Below are 18,941 nucleotides of genomic sequence, written 5' to 3'. Positions count from 1 at the left end.
TGGGTCACAACCCACATTGTGATGTCCCAGAGCCACCTTCTGTGATGTCACAGCTCGCTCTGTGCTGTCACAACCCCCTCAGTGCTGTCACACAGCCCACTCTGTGCTGTCACACAGCCCCTTGCTGCCATCCCAGCTGCTCTGTGGCTCTGGGACACAGCCCCAGAGGTGCTGCTGTGACACAGCCCCCGCGGGGACATCCCACAGCCCCGGCCAGTGCTGAGCCCCTGTGAGCTCTGTCTGTGCCCTGCTCGTGTCCCTGAGGGGCCCTGGCAGTGCCCCAGCCCTGCTGGGCTGTGCACAGGAGCTGCTCCTGGCCAGAGCTGTCTCTCTGCAGCTCTGCTGCCCTTGCCAGGAGCTGCCTCTGGGCCAGGAGCCCGGCCCAGCTCAGCAGCACAGACACAGCACAAGGACTTTAATCACCCTCTGGGCCTTTGCTGCTCTTTGCATCACACCCAGTCCCTCAGAGTGGGCTCAAAGACTTCTCAAGAGCTCCAAGTGAGATTGAAATACTGAAGTTTCTTGTACTTTAAAGAGATCCCTGTGAGGGACAGGACTGAGAAAGTGTCCCCAGGTTCCAGGGAGGGCAGAACACTGGAGGCACTGATGGCAGCTGGGGACAAACAAGGCAAAGGTGTCTCTGGTGCTGAGCAAACCTGGATTTGTTTCAGGAATGCAAAGGGCCAAGGCCTGAGCCCCAGCCCCTGGCCAGGCAGATCCTGTCCCTCCCTCCTTGCTCAGGGCTCTTCCCGGGATGGGCACTGGCATGTGGGGATGGGCAATGCCAAGGGCAGGAGCGTGGGGCAGCCCCTGCCAGGCTGCTGAGCAGGGACAAGGAGGCAATGAGGCCCCAGGCCTGCAAGGGTCACTTGTCCCCTCCTGGCTCAGGCCCAGGGCCAGCAGCCATGGCCAAAGCGCTGCCCAGGTTGGCTCTGTCAGGGCTGTCTTGCAGCTGCTGCCCATCCCTGTGCCCTGTGCAGCCCAGGCTGTCCCACGGTGTCCCTGCCCTGGCCTCTGTCCCTGCAGGCTCTGGGCATCCCCCGGCTGCCCCACCTGGCTGGGCCCTTCCTTTGCTGACAGCTCTGCCTCCTGCCTGCCCCTGCCTGCCCACACAAAGCCTGGGGCTGCTCCAGGTTCCTGCTGGGGACGTGCTGCACCACAGCCCTGCCCTGACAGGGAAATTCCTTTCTCCTGGAGCCACTCTGGACCTCCCCAGCTGCCCTTGGCGTTAATTCTTTCTCTCTCTGGCTGTTTTCCACTATGTCAAAAGGATCCACCATCCCTGAAATCGCTCTTTAAACATTCTCATGGCTCTGCTCCACTGTCCTCAGTCTCCACCCCACTGAGCACAGAGCTCCTTTGTCCCTCTACAGACCTCATGGGCCCAAGGCCTCTAAACCCCTCTTTGGGACGTCTCTGGGCCCTCTCCAAGGTGTTTCCAAATGAAAACATTCAGCTCAGAGTCTAAGAAAATCACCAGAGGACAGGGCCAGCCTGACCTGTCTGTCCTGGTTACTTTTGTCTGGAAGCAATCCTTGGATATACAGAATTTGGGAGGCCAAATTCTAATTTTGGCCATGGTCCCTGGACAAGAAGGCTGGTTCTTTTCCATAGGAATGAAGGAACAGAGCCCCGGTGTTTCAGGGACAGATGAGAGGTGACCACCAGAGGCCAAGGCCAGCCAGACCTGGCAGGTTTTGTTTTGCAAGATGCCCTTGCATAGAGGAAATTATTTTAGGGAGAGTACCCGTTTTGCAATGGGCATCTGAAAATGCAGACAGCTCTTTTCCATAGGAAGGAAAGCACAGAGCCCCAGTGTGGGAAATCCGTGGAAGAAATGCGGCACTCAATATGAGTGATCAGCAAGTCTCAAACTTTATTGATAGTTCACACATATTTATATTGGTGTTAATGAAGGTTATCCATGTGGCAAATCTGAGCTCATTATTGGTTAGTTACTTATCGGCCACCTACGCCTACTTCTACATTCTTGTGGTTATTCTGCTGAGACTATCCTCATATTTTTGGCAAAAGATCCTCTCCTCTATCCTGTTGTTGCAGCAAGGGCACAATGTCCTTGTCAGTGGTTGGACACTGACTGCTGAATCCTAGACCTGTCTCGTTCTAACTTAACCAATGGTATTATGTCGACGTGACCTTTCTCAGCTATCCAACTGTCCACAAAGTTCTCCACACCCCAGTGCTCCAGGAGCTGATGAGAGGCAGCCCTTGACATCCCAAGATCAGCCAGAGCTGTCAGGTGGCCCCTGGGAGGCCAAGCCAGCCAGAGCTGTTCCATGTTCCCTGGGTTCCATGGGGCCCTACAGTGTCCCAATGGTCCCCAGCTTCCATAAGGCCCTGAGGTGTCATAATGCCCCCTTGGTGACACGAGGCCCTGAAGGTTGGAATGGTCTCCATGGTTCCATCAGGCCCCACAGAGCCACAATGGTCTCTGGGTCCATGGAGCCCCTCTGTGTCACCATGGCCCCTTGGTTCCCTGGGCTCCAGTGGTGCCACAATGATCCCCTTGGTTCCATGGGCTCCAGTGGGGCCACAATGATCCCCTTGGCTCCATGGGCTCCAGTGGGGCCACAATGATCCCCTTGGTTCCATGAGGTCCCCACAGTGTCCCAGGGATCTCCATGGGAAGGAAAGAACCCAGCCCCACTGTTGCAGGTGCAGCCACCAGAGGCCCAGGGCAGCCAGCCTTGACGGTACTGGCAGATTTTGCCTGGGAACAACCCTTGGATATTCAGAATTTCAGAGGTGGAATCCCAATTTCAGACATGGACACCGGAGGAGAAGGATGGTTCTTTTCCATAGGAAGGAAAGCACAGAACACCAGTGGTGTCTCAGGGGCAGATGAAAGGCGGCCATCAGAGGCCAAGGCCAGCCAGACCTCTCTGTCCTGGCAGCTTTTGTCTGAAAGCAACCCTTGGATATCGGGAATTTGGGAGGTGGAACTCCAATTTCAGCCCTTTCTGCATAGATAAGAAGGACGGTTCTTTTCATAAGGAAGGAAAGCACCCAGCCCCAGTGTTTCAGAGGCAGATGAGGGCCAGCCCTCAGGAAGCCAAGGCCAACCAGACTTGTCAGTCCTGGCAGCTTTTGTCTGGGAGCTATCCTTGGATATAAGGAATTCCAGAGGCAGTTGCCCAGTTTTGGCCATGAGTGCCTGGTTGAGATGGAGGGTTTTTTCCCACAAGAAATAAAAGCACATGGTCCCAGTGTTTCAAAGGCAGATGAGAGGTGGCCCCAGGTAGGCAAGGGAGCCAGATCTCTCCCGCCTGGCAGATTTCATCTGGGAACAATCTTTGCATATAAGGAAATTTGGAGAAGGAATCCCAGTTTTGGCCATAGGGCCCTGGAAGAGGATCAGGACAGTTCTGTCCCATAGGAAGGAGAGCCCAGAGCCCCAGTGCTTCAGGGGCAGATGAGGAGCAGCCCTCGACATGCCAAGGTCAGCCAGACCTGTCCAGCAGCCCCTGGGAGGCCAAACCAGCCACACCTGCTCCCTGTGCCCTTGGTTCCATGAGGCCCCACAGTGTCCCAATGGTCTCCTTGATTCCAGGAGTCCCTGCAGTGTCACAGTGTTCTCCTTTCTTCTGCAGTGTCACAACGGCTCCTTGGCTTCCCTGAGCCCTTGCAATGTCCCCATGGCCCCTCGACTCCCTGTGGCCCCGCTGTGTCACAACGGCTCCTTGGTTCCACGGGCCCCACAGCTTCATCCTTGGCCCTTGGTTCCAGAGGGGGCCTGAGTTTCACAATGGTCCCCCTGATTCTGTGAGGCACCGGAGTGTCACAATGGTCTCTTTGCTCCCATGAGGTTCCATAGTGCCACCATGGTGTCCTTGGATCTGCGTTGTCACAAGGGCCCCTTGGTTCCATGAGTTTCTGGACTGTCAGCAATGGTTTCTTTGCTCCAGAGGGGCCTTGATGTGTCACAAGGGCTCCATGGCTGGGGTTTGTGTCTCACCCACGCTGGAACCCCAGCAGTTGGTAGCCATGTGCGTTTCTTTCTATAGAGCTTCTGTCTTCCTGTCTCTCTGTCTTCTCCTTCTAATGCTCTTGATATGGAACATTTTTTGATACCTCAACAACTGAAGTGATTAAACATTTCCAGGTGCAACAGGCTGAGTTAATGAAGTTACTGCTATGGTGTTTTATGTTGAATTGGATGTTTTTTATTAAATCTTTTTCCAAAGTTTCTTGATTTTCTGTACTTTGCCAGGAAAATTTGTGTCATTTTGACTTCTTGAGAATATATGGTTGGTGTTTCTCCTGTGTGCCAAAATCCAGTAAAGGAACCCTTGGTTACTGTGAGAAACGACTGCTGACTTTCAAAATTTTAAAAGGTTTATTCAACCTTAACAAAAATGACAAGAAAAGGACTAAATAAGGAAGAACAGGCCTGGGAGCTCCCCTCATGGCTGCCTACCACGTGCCTGGCTCGTCCTCAAGATGGACGCTTCGCCTTTGATACCCCGGGGATTGCATCAGCCAACCCTGGCCCCTCCCACAGTCTGTCAGTCAACTCTTCTTTGCTGTTTATTGGTGGAGTCTGCTTTCCTGCAGCTTGATTGGAGGGTCAGGTGCTGTCATGCCACGCCCCCTCCCCTAGGAACAAGTTTTTGTTCTCGCCTTCTTTCCACCTGTCCTGGATGGCTCAGGCTGTCTGATGGTAACAACGGGGGGAAAGGGACTATGGGGAGAGCAGAGGACACCTAAACAACAGACTGCAATAACATAATCACACATCAATAAAGCTTCTCTTAATATTCACACAGTATCCATCCCTTAATTCTGAGAGCCAATCATCTCATTAGCCATCTATAACACAAAGGGAACTAAAATCACCGTTAAAAGGTAAAATTACCCAAAGAGGACTAAAATCCACCCATATGGGCCTAAAATCAGCCAAAGGCATCTAAAATCCACTCTAAAACTGCCCAGTTTATCCTAAAATCACTCAAACAGGCCCAATCCCCACCCAAATGGGCATAAATCATTCAAAGGGATCTAAAATCCACCCTCAAACCCAACAGATTTGGCCTAAAATCCGCAAAGGGGCCTAAGATCCACCCTAAAAGGCTTGAAATCACTGCAAGGGAGCTGAAACCCACCCTAAACCTGTCCAGTTTGGCCTAAAATCACCCAAATGGACCTAAATTCTCCGGGACCAAGACCAAACCCAGCAGCAGAACCAGCACCAGCAGCAAGACTGACACTGGAACTGGGATTGGCAGCGCTACAGGACCGGCACCGGGACTAGGACCGAGACCCAGACCAGAACCAGCACCATAACTGGCACTGGGACCAAGGCTGGGACCAAGCCTGACACTGGGACCGGCACCAGGAGCACTTTGGAACTGGGACTGGCACCGGCAGCGCTCCAGGACTGGGATCAGGACCGAGACTGGAACCCGGCACCCGCACCGGGACTGCTCTGGGACCGGGACCAGGACCGAGACCGGGAGCCCTCCAGGACTGAGACCGAGACCATCACCGGAACCAGCACCGAGAGTGGCAGCGCTCTGGGACTGGGACTGGGACTGAGACTGGGACTGGCACTGCTACGGTACCAAGACTGGGACTGGGACCGGCACCGCTCTGGGATTGAGATCAACGCTAGGACTGGAATCAGCACCAGGAGTGCTCCGGGACTGAGACAGAGACCGAGGGTGGCACCAGGACCGCCATCAGTGCCATGATTACTCTGGGAACAGCACCAGGATCAGAAATGGGACTGGAAATGGGATTGGCACTGGGATCCCTCCTGGACCTCTGCGTTCCTTCCGGGGAGCTTTGGCTGCGCCCCCGGGCAGGATGGGGAGGGACCCCTGGGCAGGGCGGGACCCCCTCAGTTCACATTGATCCGGTGCAGCCATCCCGGTCCATATGGTCCAGTTTGTATGATCCCAGTCTCGGCTTCTAATCCCCATGGTCCCAGCCTGTGAAATGCCAGTCCACGTGATCCCTGTCTGTACAGTCCCAGCCCATACAATCCCAGTCCACATGACCCCAGTCTGTATGGTCCCACATGTCACACACTCCAAGGACCTGGAATTCCAGTTCCCAGCCAGGAAAAGATGTTCCTGTCCTTGAAGGCAAAGCTCTTAAGAAGGGGCCGAAAGCCAAGTGGATCAAGATCCTACAGTGACATTTCACTGCCAGCCTTCAGAACTTCACCCATGGCCGTTGTAGCTCCTGCACTGGGAATTAAATCAGGGCAGGGTCTTTGGTGGCAGCTGCTCTGGCTCAAGGGAGACACTGAGAGAGAAACAGAGCAGGCAAAGAGAGGCAGGAGAGAAAGGAGGACACAAACACAATCAGCTGAGAAGGTGGCACTCTGCAAACAGAACTGCAACGGACTAAAAATGAATGGGACAGAAATGACTAACTCTGGAAGTTTTATTTGCTATCAAATACATCCCACCCACCCAGCCCCACACAATCCCCATCCCACTGCTCCAAACTGGGATCCCACTTCTCCCAATCTCCATCCAACCCTATCTCACTCTGGCGGCTGTGGAATGGAGGGAGTCTGGCGTGGAACTGAGTTTTTTAGGGTGGGAACAAGGCATTTTGATGTGGGATTGAGCCTGTATGAATTAAAATTCAGTTGTTTTCAGTGGGATTCAGTTGTTTTGAGGTGACCCTCTTGGCTTTTGGAGTGCAAAGAGATGGAGAACACTGCGCATAATCCCCCCCCAGACCACACGAATCCTCCAGAATATTTTCCCCAAACCATCAATTTCCCTTTAAAAAACACTGAAATTGTGGGACTTTAGACATCTTTGATCAATTTCTTTCTTTTAACACTGTTTTGGCTGTTTTTAAGGGATGAAGATGAATCAGAAAAAAACTTAATGCCAAACCAAAAAGGAGAAGCAGCCAGGTGTGTTCCCAACATGGATCAAGGGGAATGTGAGTGACCAGGGCAGTGCCCAAAGTGCCTCCTCCAGTGGGGGATGGAGCTGCAGCAGTGCACGAAGCTCTTCCCGCACTCGGGGCACTCGCAGGGCTTCCCTTACCGGTGCCTCCGTTGGTGTTTGTTCAAGTTAGAGCTGCTGGAGAAGCTCTTCCCACACTGGGGACACTCGTAGGGCCTCTCCCCAGTGTGGATGCGCCGGTGGGTGATGAGGTGGGAGTTGTGCTTGAATCCCTTTCCGCAGTCGGGGCATTGGAAGGGCCTCTCCTCTCTGTGTGAATCCGATAGTGCAGGAGGAGACTGGAGCTGGTCTGAAACCTCTTCCTGCATTTATCACACTCGTAGGGCCTCTCCCCAGTGTGGACCTTTTGATGATGGGTCAGGTGGGAACTCTGCCTGAAGCTCTTCCCACACCCCCCACAATCGTAGGGCCGTTCCCCAGTGTGGATCCTCTGGTGCCTGATCAGGTCGAAGTTCCACCTGAGGCTCTTCCCACACTCCAAGCACGTGTGGGGCTTCTCCCCATCGTGGAGCGGCTCATGGAGCACCAGCTCCGAGCTCTGGCTCCATCTCCGGCCGCCTTCCCGGCCCAGGCTGGCTCTTTCCCCCTCACATCCCTGCCATCTGCGTTTGCAGCCCCTCCTCGTGCGGCATCTCCAGGGCTTTTCCTCCCCGTTGGCTTCCTGCGCCGTGGAGCCGCTCAAAACGGCCTCTGCCACCAGGTTCTGCCGCGGGCATTTGTCCTCCCTGCTCTCCATGCTCAGCTCCTGCTCTGGGGGAGGAAGGACAAGGACAGCATGGGATTTGCCTCCGTGCCACAGGCAAGGGCAACGAGATCCCCCCAGGGCTGTGCTGCAGCCGGGGGCTGTGCTGGGCTGGGAGATGGAGCAGCACAGAGGGGGAAAGGGGCACTGACTTCCGCCTCACCTGCTTCAGTGTCCCTTGGGCGTCTTCCTGTTCCTCAGAGCCTCCCAGAGGTTGGCAATGGGCAATCCTGATTTGGGGAAAACAAGGGATGAACACGTTGAGTTTGAACATCCCTCTGCCCAAGTCCATCTCTACAAGTCACCGGCCATCTGGGCTCCAGAAAACCCTCCCAAACACCAAGATTCAGCTCTGAAAAAGCCTCCCCGGAGTTCCCCGTCCCTGGTCCCTCCCCCTCTGGTGTTTGGGGGTTCCCCCCTGTCCCAGCTGCTGCGGTCACGCTTGGATTGGGGGTCCCCCCTTCTCCTCGGTGCCTGCCCTGCCCAGGCTGCTGGCAGTCCCAGCAATCCCAAAAGCTCCCCCCTCTTGGCTCTCCCCATTTCGGGATGCCGGGGCTGTTTGGGTTCCCGGGCTCCCTTCTCCCCTCATTCTCTGCTCTGCGCTGCAGCGGCTCCAAGGAGTCCCCCCTGCCCCTCTCCAGGCTCTTGAGGCTCCCGCCAATGGCGGCGCTCCCCCCTCTCTGGGCTCCCCACTTTGGCCTCCTGGGGGACACAGGGCTCTGCTCCTCCAGGCTGCCTCTGCCGGCAGCCGCCACCGCCACCCCCCGATGTCCCCCCGAGGGGCCTTTTCCTCTCAGCCTTGGACTTCTTCATTCTCCAAACATCCCCCCAAAAACCCAACCCAGGGACCCCCCGGGATATCCGGGCCGGGCTCCCCCTGCCCGCTCACCTGCGCCATGGGGGGGGGCGATGATCCCACAGGTGGGGGCTGCGAATTCAGGCAGGCTCAGCCGTGCGGCGCCTTCAGCTCAGCCTTGATCCGCCTTTCTCCCTCCTCTTCCTCCCGCTCCTCCTCTTCCATCCCCCCTCCTCCTCTGTCTTATCCCCATGTCCTTCTCCTCTTCATCCCTCCCTTACCATTCCTTCTCCGCCTCCTCCTCCCTAACCCCACCTCCTTCTCCTCCTTCCATCGCTGCTCTCTCTCTGCCTTCATCCATCCTCTTCCATCCCTCCTCCTTTTCCTTCTCCTCCCCCCTTAACTCCGCCCCCTCCTCCCCCTCCGTCCCTGCCCTTCCCTCTCTCCTCCTCCTCCCCCAGCAGCACCCACACCCTCGGTGCCTCGGAGCAGCAGCTCTCCTCAGTGTGGAGAGCTTTGTGGACAGTTGGCTAGCTGAGAAAGGTCACGTAGACATGATACCGCTGATTAAGATAGAAGAAAGCAAGTCTAGGAGTCAGCAGTCAGTGTCCACTGATGCGACCTTGATGCAACAACAGGATAGAGGAGAGGATCTTTTGCCAAAAATATGATGATAGTTTCAGCAGAATAACCACACAAATGTAGAAGTAGTAACAAAATAACCATAAGAATATAGAAGTAGGCGTGGTTGACCGATAAGTAATTAATCAATAATGAGCTCAGCTTTGCAATATGTATAAGCTTCATTAACACCAATATAAATATGTGTGAACTATCAATAAAGTTTGAGACTTGCTGATCAGGCCTATTTTGTGCCGCATTTCTTCCGCCGATCCGACACCTTTCCATCCCTTCTCCTCCTCCTCCTCCCTGACCCAACCTCCTTCTCCTCCTTCCATCGCTGCTCTCTCTCCGCCTCCATCCCGCCCCTTCCATCCCTCCTCCCTTTCCTCCTCCTCCCCCCTTACCCGCCTCCTCCTCCCCCTCCATCCCTGCCCTTCCCTCCCTCCTCCTCCCCCAGCAGCAGCCACACCCTCGGTGCCCCGTTCCCGCAGCCCTCGCAGCCCGCGGCAGGAGCGGCGATGGAGCCGGGACAGGTCGGCATGGGCAGCGCGGGGCTCTCGGCTGCTCCCAGCCGCTGCGGGCGGGGGGAAGCCGGCCCGGGCCAAAGGAGAGGCAAACTGGGCAAACTGGGGGCTGCACATCCAAACTGGGCCTTGCTGGGGACGCTGCCTGGCCACTGCCAGCCCTTGGGGCTCCTCTCGGCACATCCGCCAGGGGGGAACGCACACAGGCCTGGGGGATCCCAGCAGTGGCAGCTCTGCCAGGGACTGGGCTGCACTGGGATCGGACTGGGAGCGACTGGGGCTGTACTGGCTTTGTACTGACATCAGACTGGGATCGTACTGGGAGTGACTGGGGCTGTACTGGCTTTGTACTGACATCAGACTGGGATCATACTGGGAGTGATTAGGAGCCTGAGGGGGGCAATTGAGACCATGTTATGGAAAAATGGGATATATTGGGATTGACTGGGATGGTGCTGAGGATGACTGGGAGTAGTTGTGAGCAACTGGGAACATGCTAGGAGCAACTGGGAGGAACTGGGAGTGACTGGCTGCATGCTGGGTGTGATTGGAGACTGCTGGGAGGGTCTCAGACTCTATGGGTGTGGGACGGGGAGCAGACTGGGAGCGACTGGGAATTTGCTGGGGGAACTGGAACACTCTGGGGGCAAGTGGGAATGACTGGGGCCCTTCTGAGTGCGACTGGGATTGTACTGGGAGAGCCTAGGACTATGCTAGGGACAACTGGGAACACACTGGATGAAAGTGGGTGCAACTGGGACCATGCTGGGAGAAAATTGCACCATCATAGGGAAGGAGTGGGAGGTCACTGACCTCGTCTGGAAGTGACTGGGATCATGCAGGGAGGCAGGGGAAGGGACCAGGATTATACTGGGAGTGCACAGGCCCATACTGGAAGCACACAGAGGGAGCAACTTGGCTCATACTGGGAGCAGCCACTGCCGGCTTCGAGACCCCCGATATACCCCCAAGGGCCATCTGCGGCTCGGCTTTGGAGCCCTGCCAGCTGCAAACATCCCCCCAAACAACCCCAGACCAAGGCACCCCCCAGGATATTTGGGCCGCACTCTCCCTGCCCGGGCACCTGCAAAATGGGGGGGCGATGCTTCTGGGGCTGCGGCGCCTCCAGAGAGCACCCAAGCCACGAGATTCTCCCTCTTCTCTTGTGCTGCGGGTGCTCGGCCTCTTCCTCCCTCCCTCCTGCTCCTCCTCCCCCGTTCCCAAAGGCCGAACCATGAAGGGAAAGGGGGCAGGGAAAGGGCAGGGAAAGGGCGGGAACCGTGAGGGGAAAGGGGGCAAGGAAAGGGCAGGGAAAGGGCGGGAACCGTGAGGGGAAAGGGGGCGAGGAAAGGACAGAACCGTGAGGGGAAAGGGGCAGGGAAAGGGCAGGAACCGCGAGGGAAAAGGGGGCAAGGAAAGGGCAGGAACCGTGAGGGGAAAGGGGGCAAGGAAAGGACAGAACCGTGAGGGGAAAGGGGCAGGGAAAGGGCGGGAACCGTGAGGGGAAATGGGCAGGCTCAGGCCAAGGGCGGCAACCCTGAGGGGACACTCTGGGAGGCGGCACTCTGCAAACAGAACTGCAACAGACTGAACATGAACGGAAAAGAAATCAGTAAGTCTGAGAGTTTTATTTGCTATCAAATACATCCCACACACCCAGCCCCACACAATCCCCATCTGTGAGCTGGAGCAGCGCACGAAGCTCTTCCCGCACTCGGGGCACTCGCAGGGCTTCCCTTACCGGTGCCTCCGTTGGTGTTTGGTCAAGTGAAAGCTGCTGGAGAAGCTCTTCCCACACTGGGGACACTTGTAGGGCCTCTCCCCAGTGTGGATGCGACGGTGCTTGACGAGGTTGCAGTTGCGCTGGAATGCCTTCCCGCAGTCAGGGCAGCGGAAGGGCCTCTCTTCTGTGTGAATCCGCTGGTGCAGGAGGAGACTGGAGCTGGTCAAAAACCTCTTCCTGCATTTATCACACTCGTAGGGCCTCTCCCCTGTGTGGATGCGCTGGTGGGTGATGAGGGTGGAGTTGTGCCTGAATCCCTTCCCACACTCAGGGCAGTGAAAGGGCCTCTCCTCCATATGAATCGGATAGTGCCGGAGGAGATGGGAGCTGGTTTGAAACCCCTTCCCACACTTGGAACACTTGTAGGGCTTCTCCCCAGTGTGGGTCCTCTGGTGCGTGATGAGGTGGGAGCTCTGGCTGAAGCCCTTCCCACACACAGAACAATTGAAAGCCCTTTCCCCAGTGTGGATCCTCTGGTGCCTGATCAGGCTGGAGCTCAAGCGGAAGCTCTTCCCACACTCCCCACATTCATGGGGCCTCTCCCCAGTGTGGATTCTCTGGTGCTTAATCAGGCTGGAGCTCTCTCTGAAGTTCTGTCCACACTCCCCACACTCGTAGGGCCGTTCCCCAGTGTGAATCCTCTTGTGGCTGATAAGGTCAGACCTCCACCTGAAGCTCTGTCCACACTCCCCACAGACATAGGGCCGTTTCCCAGTGTGGATCCTCTGGTGCTTGGTCAGGTCAGACTTGCAGCTGAACCTCTTTCCACACTCCCCACACTCGTAGGGCCGTTCCCCAGTGTGGATCCTCTGGTGGCTGATCAGGTGGGACCTCTGAATGAAACCCTTGCCACACTCCCCACATTTGTAGGGCCATTCCCTAGTGTGGATCATCTGGTGCCTGATCAGGTAAGAGCTGCAGGTGAATCTCTTCCCACACTCCCCACACTCGTAGGGCCGTTCGCCAGTGTGGATCCTCTGGTGCTTGATCAGGCTGGAGCTGTCACTGAAACTCTTCCCACACTCCCCACACTCATAGGGTTTCTCCCCCGTGTGGGTCCTCTGATGCAGGGTCAGGCTGGAGCTCCACCTGAAGCTCTTCCCACACACCCCACACTCATAGGGCTTTTCCCTGTTGTGAGCTCTCTGGTGCCTGATCAGGCTGGAGCTCCGGCTGAAGCTCTTCCCGCACTCCTCACACTCATAGGGCTTCTCCCCAGTGTGGGTCCTCTGGTGCAGGATCAGGTTGGAATTCCACCTGAAGCTCTTCCCACACTCCTTGCACGTGTGGCGCTTCTCCCCATCATGGAGCTGCTCATGGAGCACCAGCTCCGAGCTCTGGCTCCATCTCCGGCCGCCTTCCCGGCCCAGGCTGGATCTTTCCCCCTCACATCCCCGCCATCTGCGTTTGCAGCCCCTCCTCGTGCGGCATCTCCGGGCCTTTTCCTCCCCGTTGGCTTCCTGCGCTGTGGAGCCGCTCAAAACGGCCTCTTCCACCAGGTTCTGCCGCGGGCATTTGTCCTTCCTGCTCTCCATGCTCAGCTCCTGCTCTGGGGGAGGAAGGACAAGGACAGCATAGGATTTGCCTCCGTGCCACAGGCAAGGGCAAAGAGATCTCCCCAGGGCATGCCCGGAGACGAACTGCCCGCTCTTCGTTCTCCCCATTTCGGGATGCCGGGGCTGTTTGGGCTCCCGGGCTCCCTTCTCCCCTCATTCTCTGCTCTGCGCTGCAGCGGCTCCAAGGAGTCCCCCCTGCCCCTCTCGAGGCTCTTGAGGCTCCCGCCAATGGCGGCGCTCCCCCCTCTCTGGCCTTCCCCCTTTGGGCTCCTGGGGGACACAGGGCTCTGCTCCTCCAGGCTGCCTCTGCCGGCAGCCGCCACCGCCACCGCCCGATGTCCCCCCGAGGGGCCTTTTCCGCTCAGCCTTGGACTTCTTCATTCTCCAAACATCCCCCCAAAAACCCAACCCAGGGACCCCCCGGGATATCCGGGCCGCGCTCCCCCTCCCCGCTCACCTGCGCCATGGGGGGGGCGATGATCCCACAGGTGGGGGCTGCAAATTCAGGCAGGGCTCGGCCGTGCGGCGTCTCCAGCTCAGCCTTGATCCGCCTTTGTTCGTCCTCCTCCTCCTCTTCCTCTTCCTCCTCCTCCTCTCTGTTATCCCCACCGCCTTCTCATCTTCCATCCCTCCCCTTCCATCCCTTCCCTTTCTTCTCCTTCTCCTCCCCCTCCTCCTCCCCACCCCCCCCCCCCCCCCCCCCCCCGCCCCAACCCCACCTCCTTCTCCTCCTTCCATCGCTGCTCTCTCCCCACCTTCATCCCGCCCCTTCCATTCCTCCTCCCTTTTCTCCTCCCCCTAACCCCGCCTCCTCCTCCCCCTCCATCCCTGCCCTTCCCTCCCTCCTCCTCCTCCCCCAGCAGCAGCCACACCCTCGGTGCCCCGTTCCCGCAGCCCTCGCAGCCCGCGGCAGCAGCGGCGATGGAGCCGGGACAGGTCGGCATGGGCAGCGCGGGGCTCTCGGCTGCTCCCAGCCGCTGCGGGCGGGGGGAAGCCGGCCCGGGCCAAAGGAGAGGCAAACTGGGCAAACTGGGGGCTGCACATCCAAACTGGGCCTTGCTGGGGACTCTGCCTGGCCACTGCCAGCCCTTGGGGCTCCTCTCGGCACATCCGCCAGGGGGGAACGCACACAGGCCTGGGGGATCCCAGCAGTGGCAGCACTGCCAGGGACTGGGCTGCACTGGGATCATACTGGGAGCGACTGGGGCTGTACTGGGTTTGTACTCACATCATTCTGGGATCGTACTGGGAGTGACTGGGGATCTACTGGGCTTGTACTGACATCAGACTGGGATCATACTGGGAGTGAGTAGGAGCCTGCTGGGGGCAATTGGCACCATGTTATGGGCAATTGGCATATACTGGGGGTGATTGGGATGGTGCTGAGGATAAGTGGGTGCAGCTGTGAGCAACTGGGATCCTGCTAGGAGGAACTGGGAGTGACTGGGTGCATGCCGGGGGTGATTGGAAGCTGCTGGACTTCTATTGGGAAGAACTGGGATCATTCTGGAGGTGACTGGGATCCTACTGGCACTGAGTGCCACTACACTGAGGCTGACTGGGAGTGCTTGGGAGCAAATGGGATCATACTGGAAGGAACTGGAAAGATGCTGGAGGGAACTGGGGTGCACTGGGAGATACTGGGAGTGACTGGAACAAAAGTGAGGGTGAAAGAGAGCAACTGGAACCACGTGGAGCAAAACTGGTTTATTCTGGCAGTAACGGGGAGTACACTGAGGCCATATTTGGATCATACTGGGATTGACTGGACTAATACTGGGAGTAACTGAGAGTGACTGGGAACATACCCTGCACATCCTCCCCCATACTGGGTCTGACTGGGAGCAACTGGGAGCAAATGGCATCATACTGAGACTGACTGGGCTGATCTAGGAAGCAACTGGAACCATGCTGGAGGCAGCTGGGACCATACCGGGAGAGATTGGAAGTAAATAGGATTATACTGGAAACATACTGCGTGTGACAATGATTATGCCAGGGGTAACTGGAGAACTGGGAACACACTGGATGAAAGTGGGAGTGACGCTATGGGACAAAAAAAAAATATGAGCGCACACACTGCTATTCTCAAGGTGAAGAAAAGGGTAGTTTATTTTCTGACTTTAACATTTATAGTTTTTTAAAAGTGACAGTGGATTGGAGGGTGAAAGTGCCACCACTCCAACGACACTGGACAAAGTAACAATCTCTCAAATTTTTCTTCTTCTATAAAAGAATGCGAAATATTAAGTTATTTTCACAAAGTTTGTGACAAAGTTTGCTGCATGAATGCAAACATCAGAAGCCTTAGAAAATCTCAGAAAATGAAGGCGACATGGGAGGAACTGGGATGAATTGGGATCTTCCTCGTAGCAACTTACATCAGTGGGAATGACTTAGAGTGAATGGGCTGATATCGGGAGGGACTGGGCTCATACTGCGAGTGACCAGGCTCGTATTAGGAGTGACTGGCTCATACTGAGAGTGCCGAGGAAACTGGGAGCACACGGGGGAATGAACTGGGCTCACACTGGGAGCAGCCTCTGCAGACCCCAGGACGCCCAAAAACACCTCCCGGGGACCCCCGATGTCCCCCCGAGGGCAATCTGCGGCTCGGCTTTGGAGCCCTGCCAGCTGCAAACATTCCCCCAAACAACCCCAGACCCCGGCACCCCCCGGGATATTTGGGCCGCGCTCCCCCTGCCCGGGCACTTGCAAAATGGGGGGCGATGCTCCCGGGGCTGTGGCACTTTCAGGGAGCGCCTGGGCCACGAGATTCTCCCTCTCCTTTTGTGCTGCGACCGCTTGGCCTCTTCCTCCCTCCCTCCTCCTCCTCCTCCTCCTCCTCCCCCTTTCCCGAAGGCCGAACCGTGAGAAGAAAGGGGGCAGGGAAAGGGCAGGAACCGCGAGGGGAAAGGGGGCAGGAAAAGGGCGGGACCGTGAGGGGAAAGGGGCAGGGGAAGGGCGGGAACCGTGAGGGGAAAGGGGGCGGAGAGAGGGGGCGGGGAAAGGGCGGGAACCGTGAGGGGAAAGGGGCGGGCTCAGGCCAAGGGCGGCAACCCTGAGGGGACACTCTGGGAGGCGACACCCTGCAAACAGAACTGCAACAGACTGAACATGAACGAGAAAGAAAGCAGTAAGTCTGAGAGTTTTATTTGCTATCAAATACATCCCCCACACCCAGCCCCACACAATCCCCAACCCACCGCTCCAAAATGGGATCCCACTTCTGCCTGTCTCCTCCCAAACCCATCTCAGCCTGGTGGCTGTGGAATCGAGTAGGTTTGGCATGGAATTGAAGTTTTCTGAGGTGGGAATGAGCCCTTTTGGGGTAATATTGAGGTATTTTCACTGGGATTACGGTTGTTTTGTGGTGACAGATATAACCATCTTGTCTTTTGGCGTGCAAAGACATGGAGAACAAAAAAAATTAAGGCCAAAGCAAAAAGATTTCAGCCAGGTGTGTTCCCAACATGGATCACAGGGAATGTGAGTGACCAGGGCTGTGCCCAAAGTGCCTCCTCCAGTGGGGGATGGAGCTGCAGCAGCGCACGAAGCTCTTCCCGCACTCGGGGCACTCGCAGGGCTTCCCTTACCGGTGCCTCCGTTGGTGTTTGGTCAAGTGAGAGCAGCTGGAGAAGCTCTTCCCACACTGGGGACACTCGTAGGGCCTCTCCCCAGTGTGGATGCGCCGGTGGGTGACGAGGGTGCAGTTGCGCTTGAATCCCTTCCCGCAGTCAGGGCATTGGAAGGGCCTCTCCTCTCTGTGAATCCAATAGTGCTGGAGGAGATGGGAGCTGGTCTGAAAACTCTTCCTGCATTTATCACACTCGTAGGGCCTCTCCCCAGTGTGGATGCGCCGGTGCTTGATGAGTGTGGAGTTGTGCCTGAATCCCTTCCCGCAGTCGGGGCATTGGAAGGGCCTCTCCTCTGTGTGAGTCTGATAGTGCTGGAGGAGACGGGAGCTGGTCTGAAACCCCTTTCCACACTCGGAACACTCGTAGGGCCTCTCCCCAGTGTGGATCCTCTGGTGGCTGATCAGGCTGGAGCTCTTGCTGAAGCTCTTCCCACACTCCCCACACTCGTAGGGCCGTTCCCCAGTGTGGGTCCTCTGGTGCAGGATTAGGTGGGAGCTCCACCTGAAGCTCTTCCCACACTTCGCGCACTTGTGGGGCTTCTCCCCATCATGGAGCTGCTCATGGAGCACCAGCTCCGAGCTCTGGCTCCATCTCTGGCCGCCTTCCCGGCCCAGGCTGGCTCTTTCCCCCTCACATCCCCGCCATCTGCGTTTGCAGCCCCTCCTCGTGCGGCATCTCCGGGCCTTTTCCTCCCCGTTGGCTTCCTGCACCGTGGAGCCGCTCAAAACGGCCTCTGCCACCAGGTTCTGCCGCGGGCATTTGTCCTCCCTGCTCTCCATGCTCAGCTCCTGCTCTGGGGGAGGAAGGACAAGGACAGCATGGGATGCCTCCGTGCCACAGGCAAGGGCAACGAGATCCCCCAGGGCTGTGCTGCAGCCAGGGCCATGCTGGGCTGGGAGATGGAGCAGCACAGAGGAGAAAGGGGCACTCATCGCCAGCTCGCGGCTGTGCACACATCACAAACAGGACTGGACTGCTAGGAACGCATCTTGAGCTGTTTTATTTTTCAGCATCAGTCTCATTTCTTGGTTATGACAATGGGAAGATGCCAGCAGCTCACATCCCAGGTAGCAGAAAAAAAACTTAATGTTAAAACTTACTTTAAAAGGTTTTTCACCAATCACACAAAGCAAAAGCATATTGACAGTGGTTCCATCCAAGCACTATTGGTTAAAACCATGCTCCATTATTTCAAACACAATACCTATTTGTAAGCCTTAAAACACGATGAACAGAGCTCCATTATTAAGCTTGGAACTTCCTAATATCTTGCTATATATACTTTTCTGCACGTTAGGGAGTTAGTATAGATAAGTGTTAATGCAAGACCGTTGTTCTATTACTCCTTACTTTCTACTTCTTATATAATTTTTCTGCTGACCAATCTTATGGCTGCTGCAAAGCTATAATCACAGTTCTACTGTCTATGAGGCTTGTCTTTTGAAGCTTTCCCAAAACCCTCTAAATTTAAGCATTCCAGAGACACTGACTTCCTCCTCACCTGCTTCAGTGCCCTGGAGCATCTTCCTCTTCCTCACAGCCTCCCAGGGGTTGGCAATGGGAAATCCTGGTTTGGAGAAAACAAGGGATGAGCACGTTGAGTTTCAACGTCCTTCCTGCCCAAGTCCATCTCTACAAGTCACCGGCCATCTGGGCTCCAGAAAAACCTCCCAAACACCAAGATTCAGCCCTGAAAAAGCCTCCCAGGAGTTCCCCGTCCCTGGTCCCTCCCCTTTGGTGTTTGGGGGTTCCCCCCGTCCCAGCTGCTCGGGTCACGCTTGGATTGGGGGTCCCCCTTCTCCTCGGTGCCTGCCCTGCCCAGGCTTGGCAGTGCCAGCAATGCCAAAAGCTCCCCCCTCTTGGCTCTCCTCATTTCGGGATGCCGGGGCTGTTTGGGCTCCCGGGCTCCCCTTCTCCCCTCATTCTCTGCTCTGCGCTGCAGCGGCTCCAAGGAGTCCCCCCTACCCCTCTCCAGGCTCTTGAGGCTCCCGCCAATGGCGGCGCTCCCCCCTCTCTGGGCTCCCCACTTTGGCCTCCTGGGGGACACAGGGCTCTGCTCCTCCAGCTGCCTCTGCCGCTGCCGGCAGCCGCCACCGCCACCCCCCGATGTCCCCCCGAGGGCCCTTTTCCGCTCAGCCTTGGACTTCTTCATTCTCCAAACATCCCCCCAAAAACCCAACCCAGGGACCCCCCGGATTCCGGGCCGGGCTCCCCCTCCCCGCTGACCTGCGCCATGGGGGGGGCGATGATCCCACAGGTGGTGGCTGCGAATTCAGGCAGGGCTGGAACGCATGGGTTCCCTCAGCTCAGCCTTGATCCGCCCTT

General features: G+C 56.8%; 3 protein-coding genes across 3 annotated transcripts in view; all 3 read right to left on the bottom strand.

Annotated features, from left to right (window-relative positions):
* LOC118701410 (uncharacterized) overlaps window positions 1–8,713 on the bottom strand; it is a 36,984-nt gene extending 28,271 nt beyond the window's left edge. The window contains exons 1-2 of the mRNA XM_036406026.1: window positions 8,585–8,713; window positions 7,859–7,925 (exon numbers count right to left, since the gene is read on the bottom strand). The gene's annotated coding sequence lies outside the window, so the exon portion shown is untranslated. The remainder of the gene's footprint in view (window positions 1–7,858; window positions 7,926–8,584) is intronic.
* A 2,535-nt stretch (window positions 8,714–11,248) lies between these two features.
* LOC129046589 (zinc finger protein OZF-like) lies at window positions 11,249–13,590 on the bottom strand. The gene is made up of 2 exons (XM_036406022.2): window positions 13,436–13,590; window positions 11,249–12,966 (listed from the first exon to the last, which is right to left on the bottom strand). The coding sequence occupies exons 1-2, from the start codon at window positions 13,442–13,444 to the stop codon at window positions 11,377–11,379; spliced, it is 1,599 nt and encodes a 532-aa protein (XP_036261915.1). The 5' UTR covers window positions 13,445–13,590; the 3' UTR covers window positions 11,249–11,376.
* Window positions 13,591–16,115: 2,525 nt separating this feature from the next.
* Window positions 16,116–18,880, bottom strand: LOC118701408 (zinc finger protein 239-like; the record flags this gene model as incomplete). The annotated part of the gene is made up of 3 exons (XM_036406024.2): window positions 16,116–17,409; window positions 18,118–18,183; window positions 18,843–18,880. Coding segments are annotated over 3 exons (943 nt in total), but the record flags the coding sequence as incomplete, so codon positions are not given.
* Between the last annotated feature and the right edge of the window lie 61 nt (window positions 18,881–18,941).

The sequence above is a fragment of the Molothrus ater genome, unplaced genomic scaffold, assembly GCF_012460135.2.
Source record: "Molothrus ater isolate BHLD 08-10-18 breed brown headed cowbird unplaced genomic scaffold, BPBGC_Mater_1.1 matUn_MA656, whole genome shotgun sequence".
NCBI lineage: Eukaryota > Metazoa > Chordata > Aves > Passeriformes > Icteridae > Molothrus > Molothrus ater.
The sequence above is the reverse complement of the archived record's forward strand: the minus strand, read 5'-3'. Positions and strand labels throughout refer to the sequence as shown.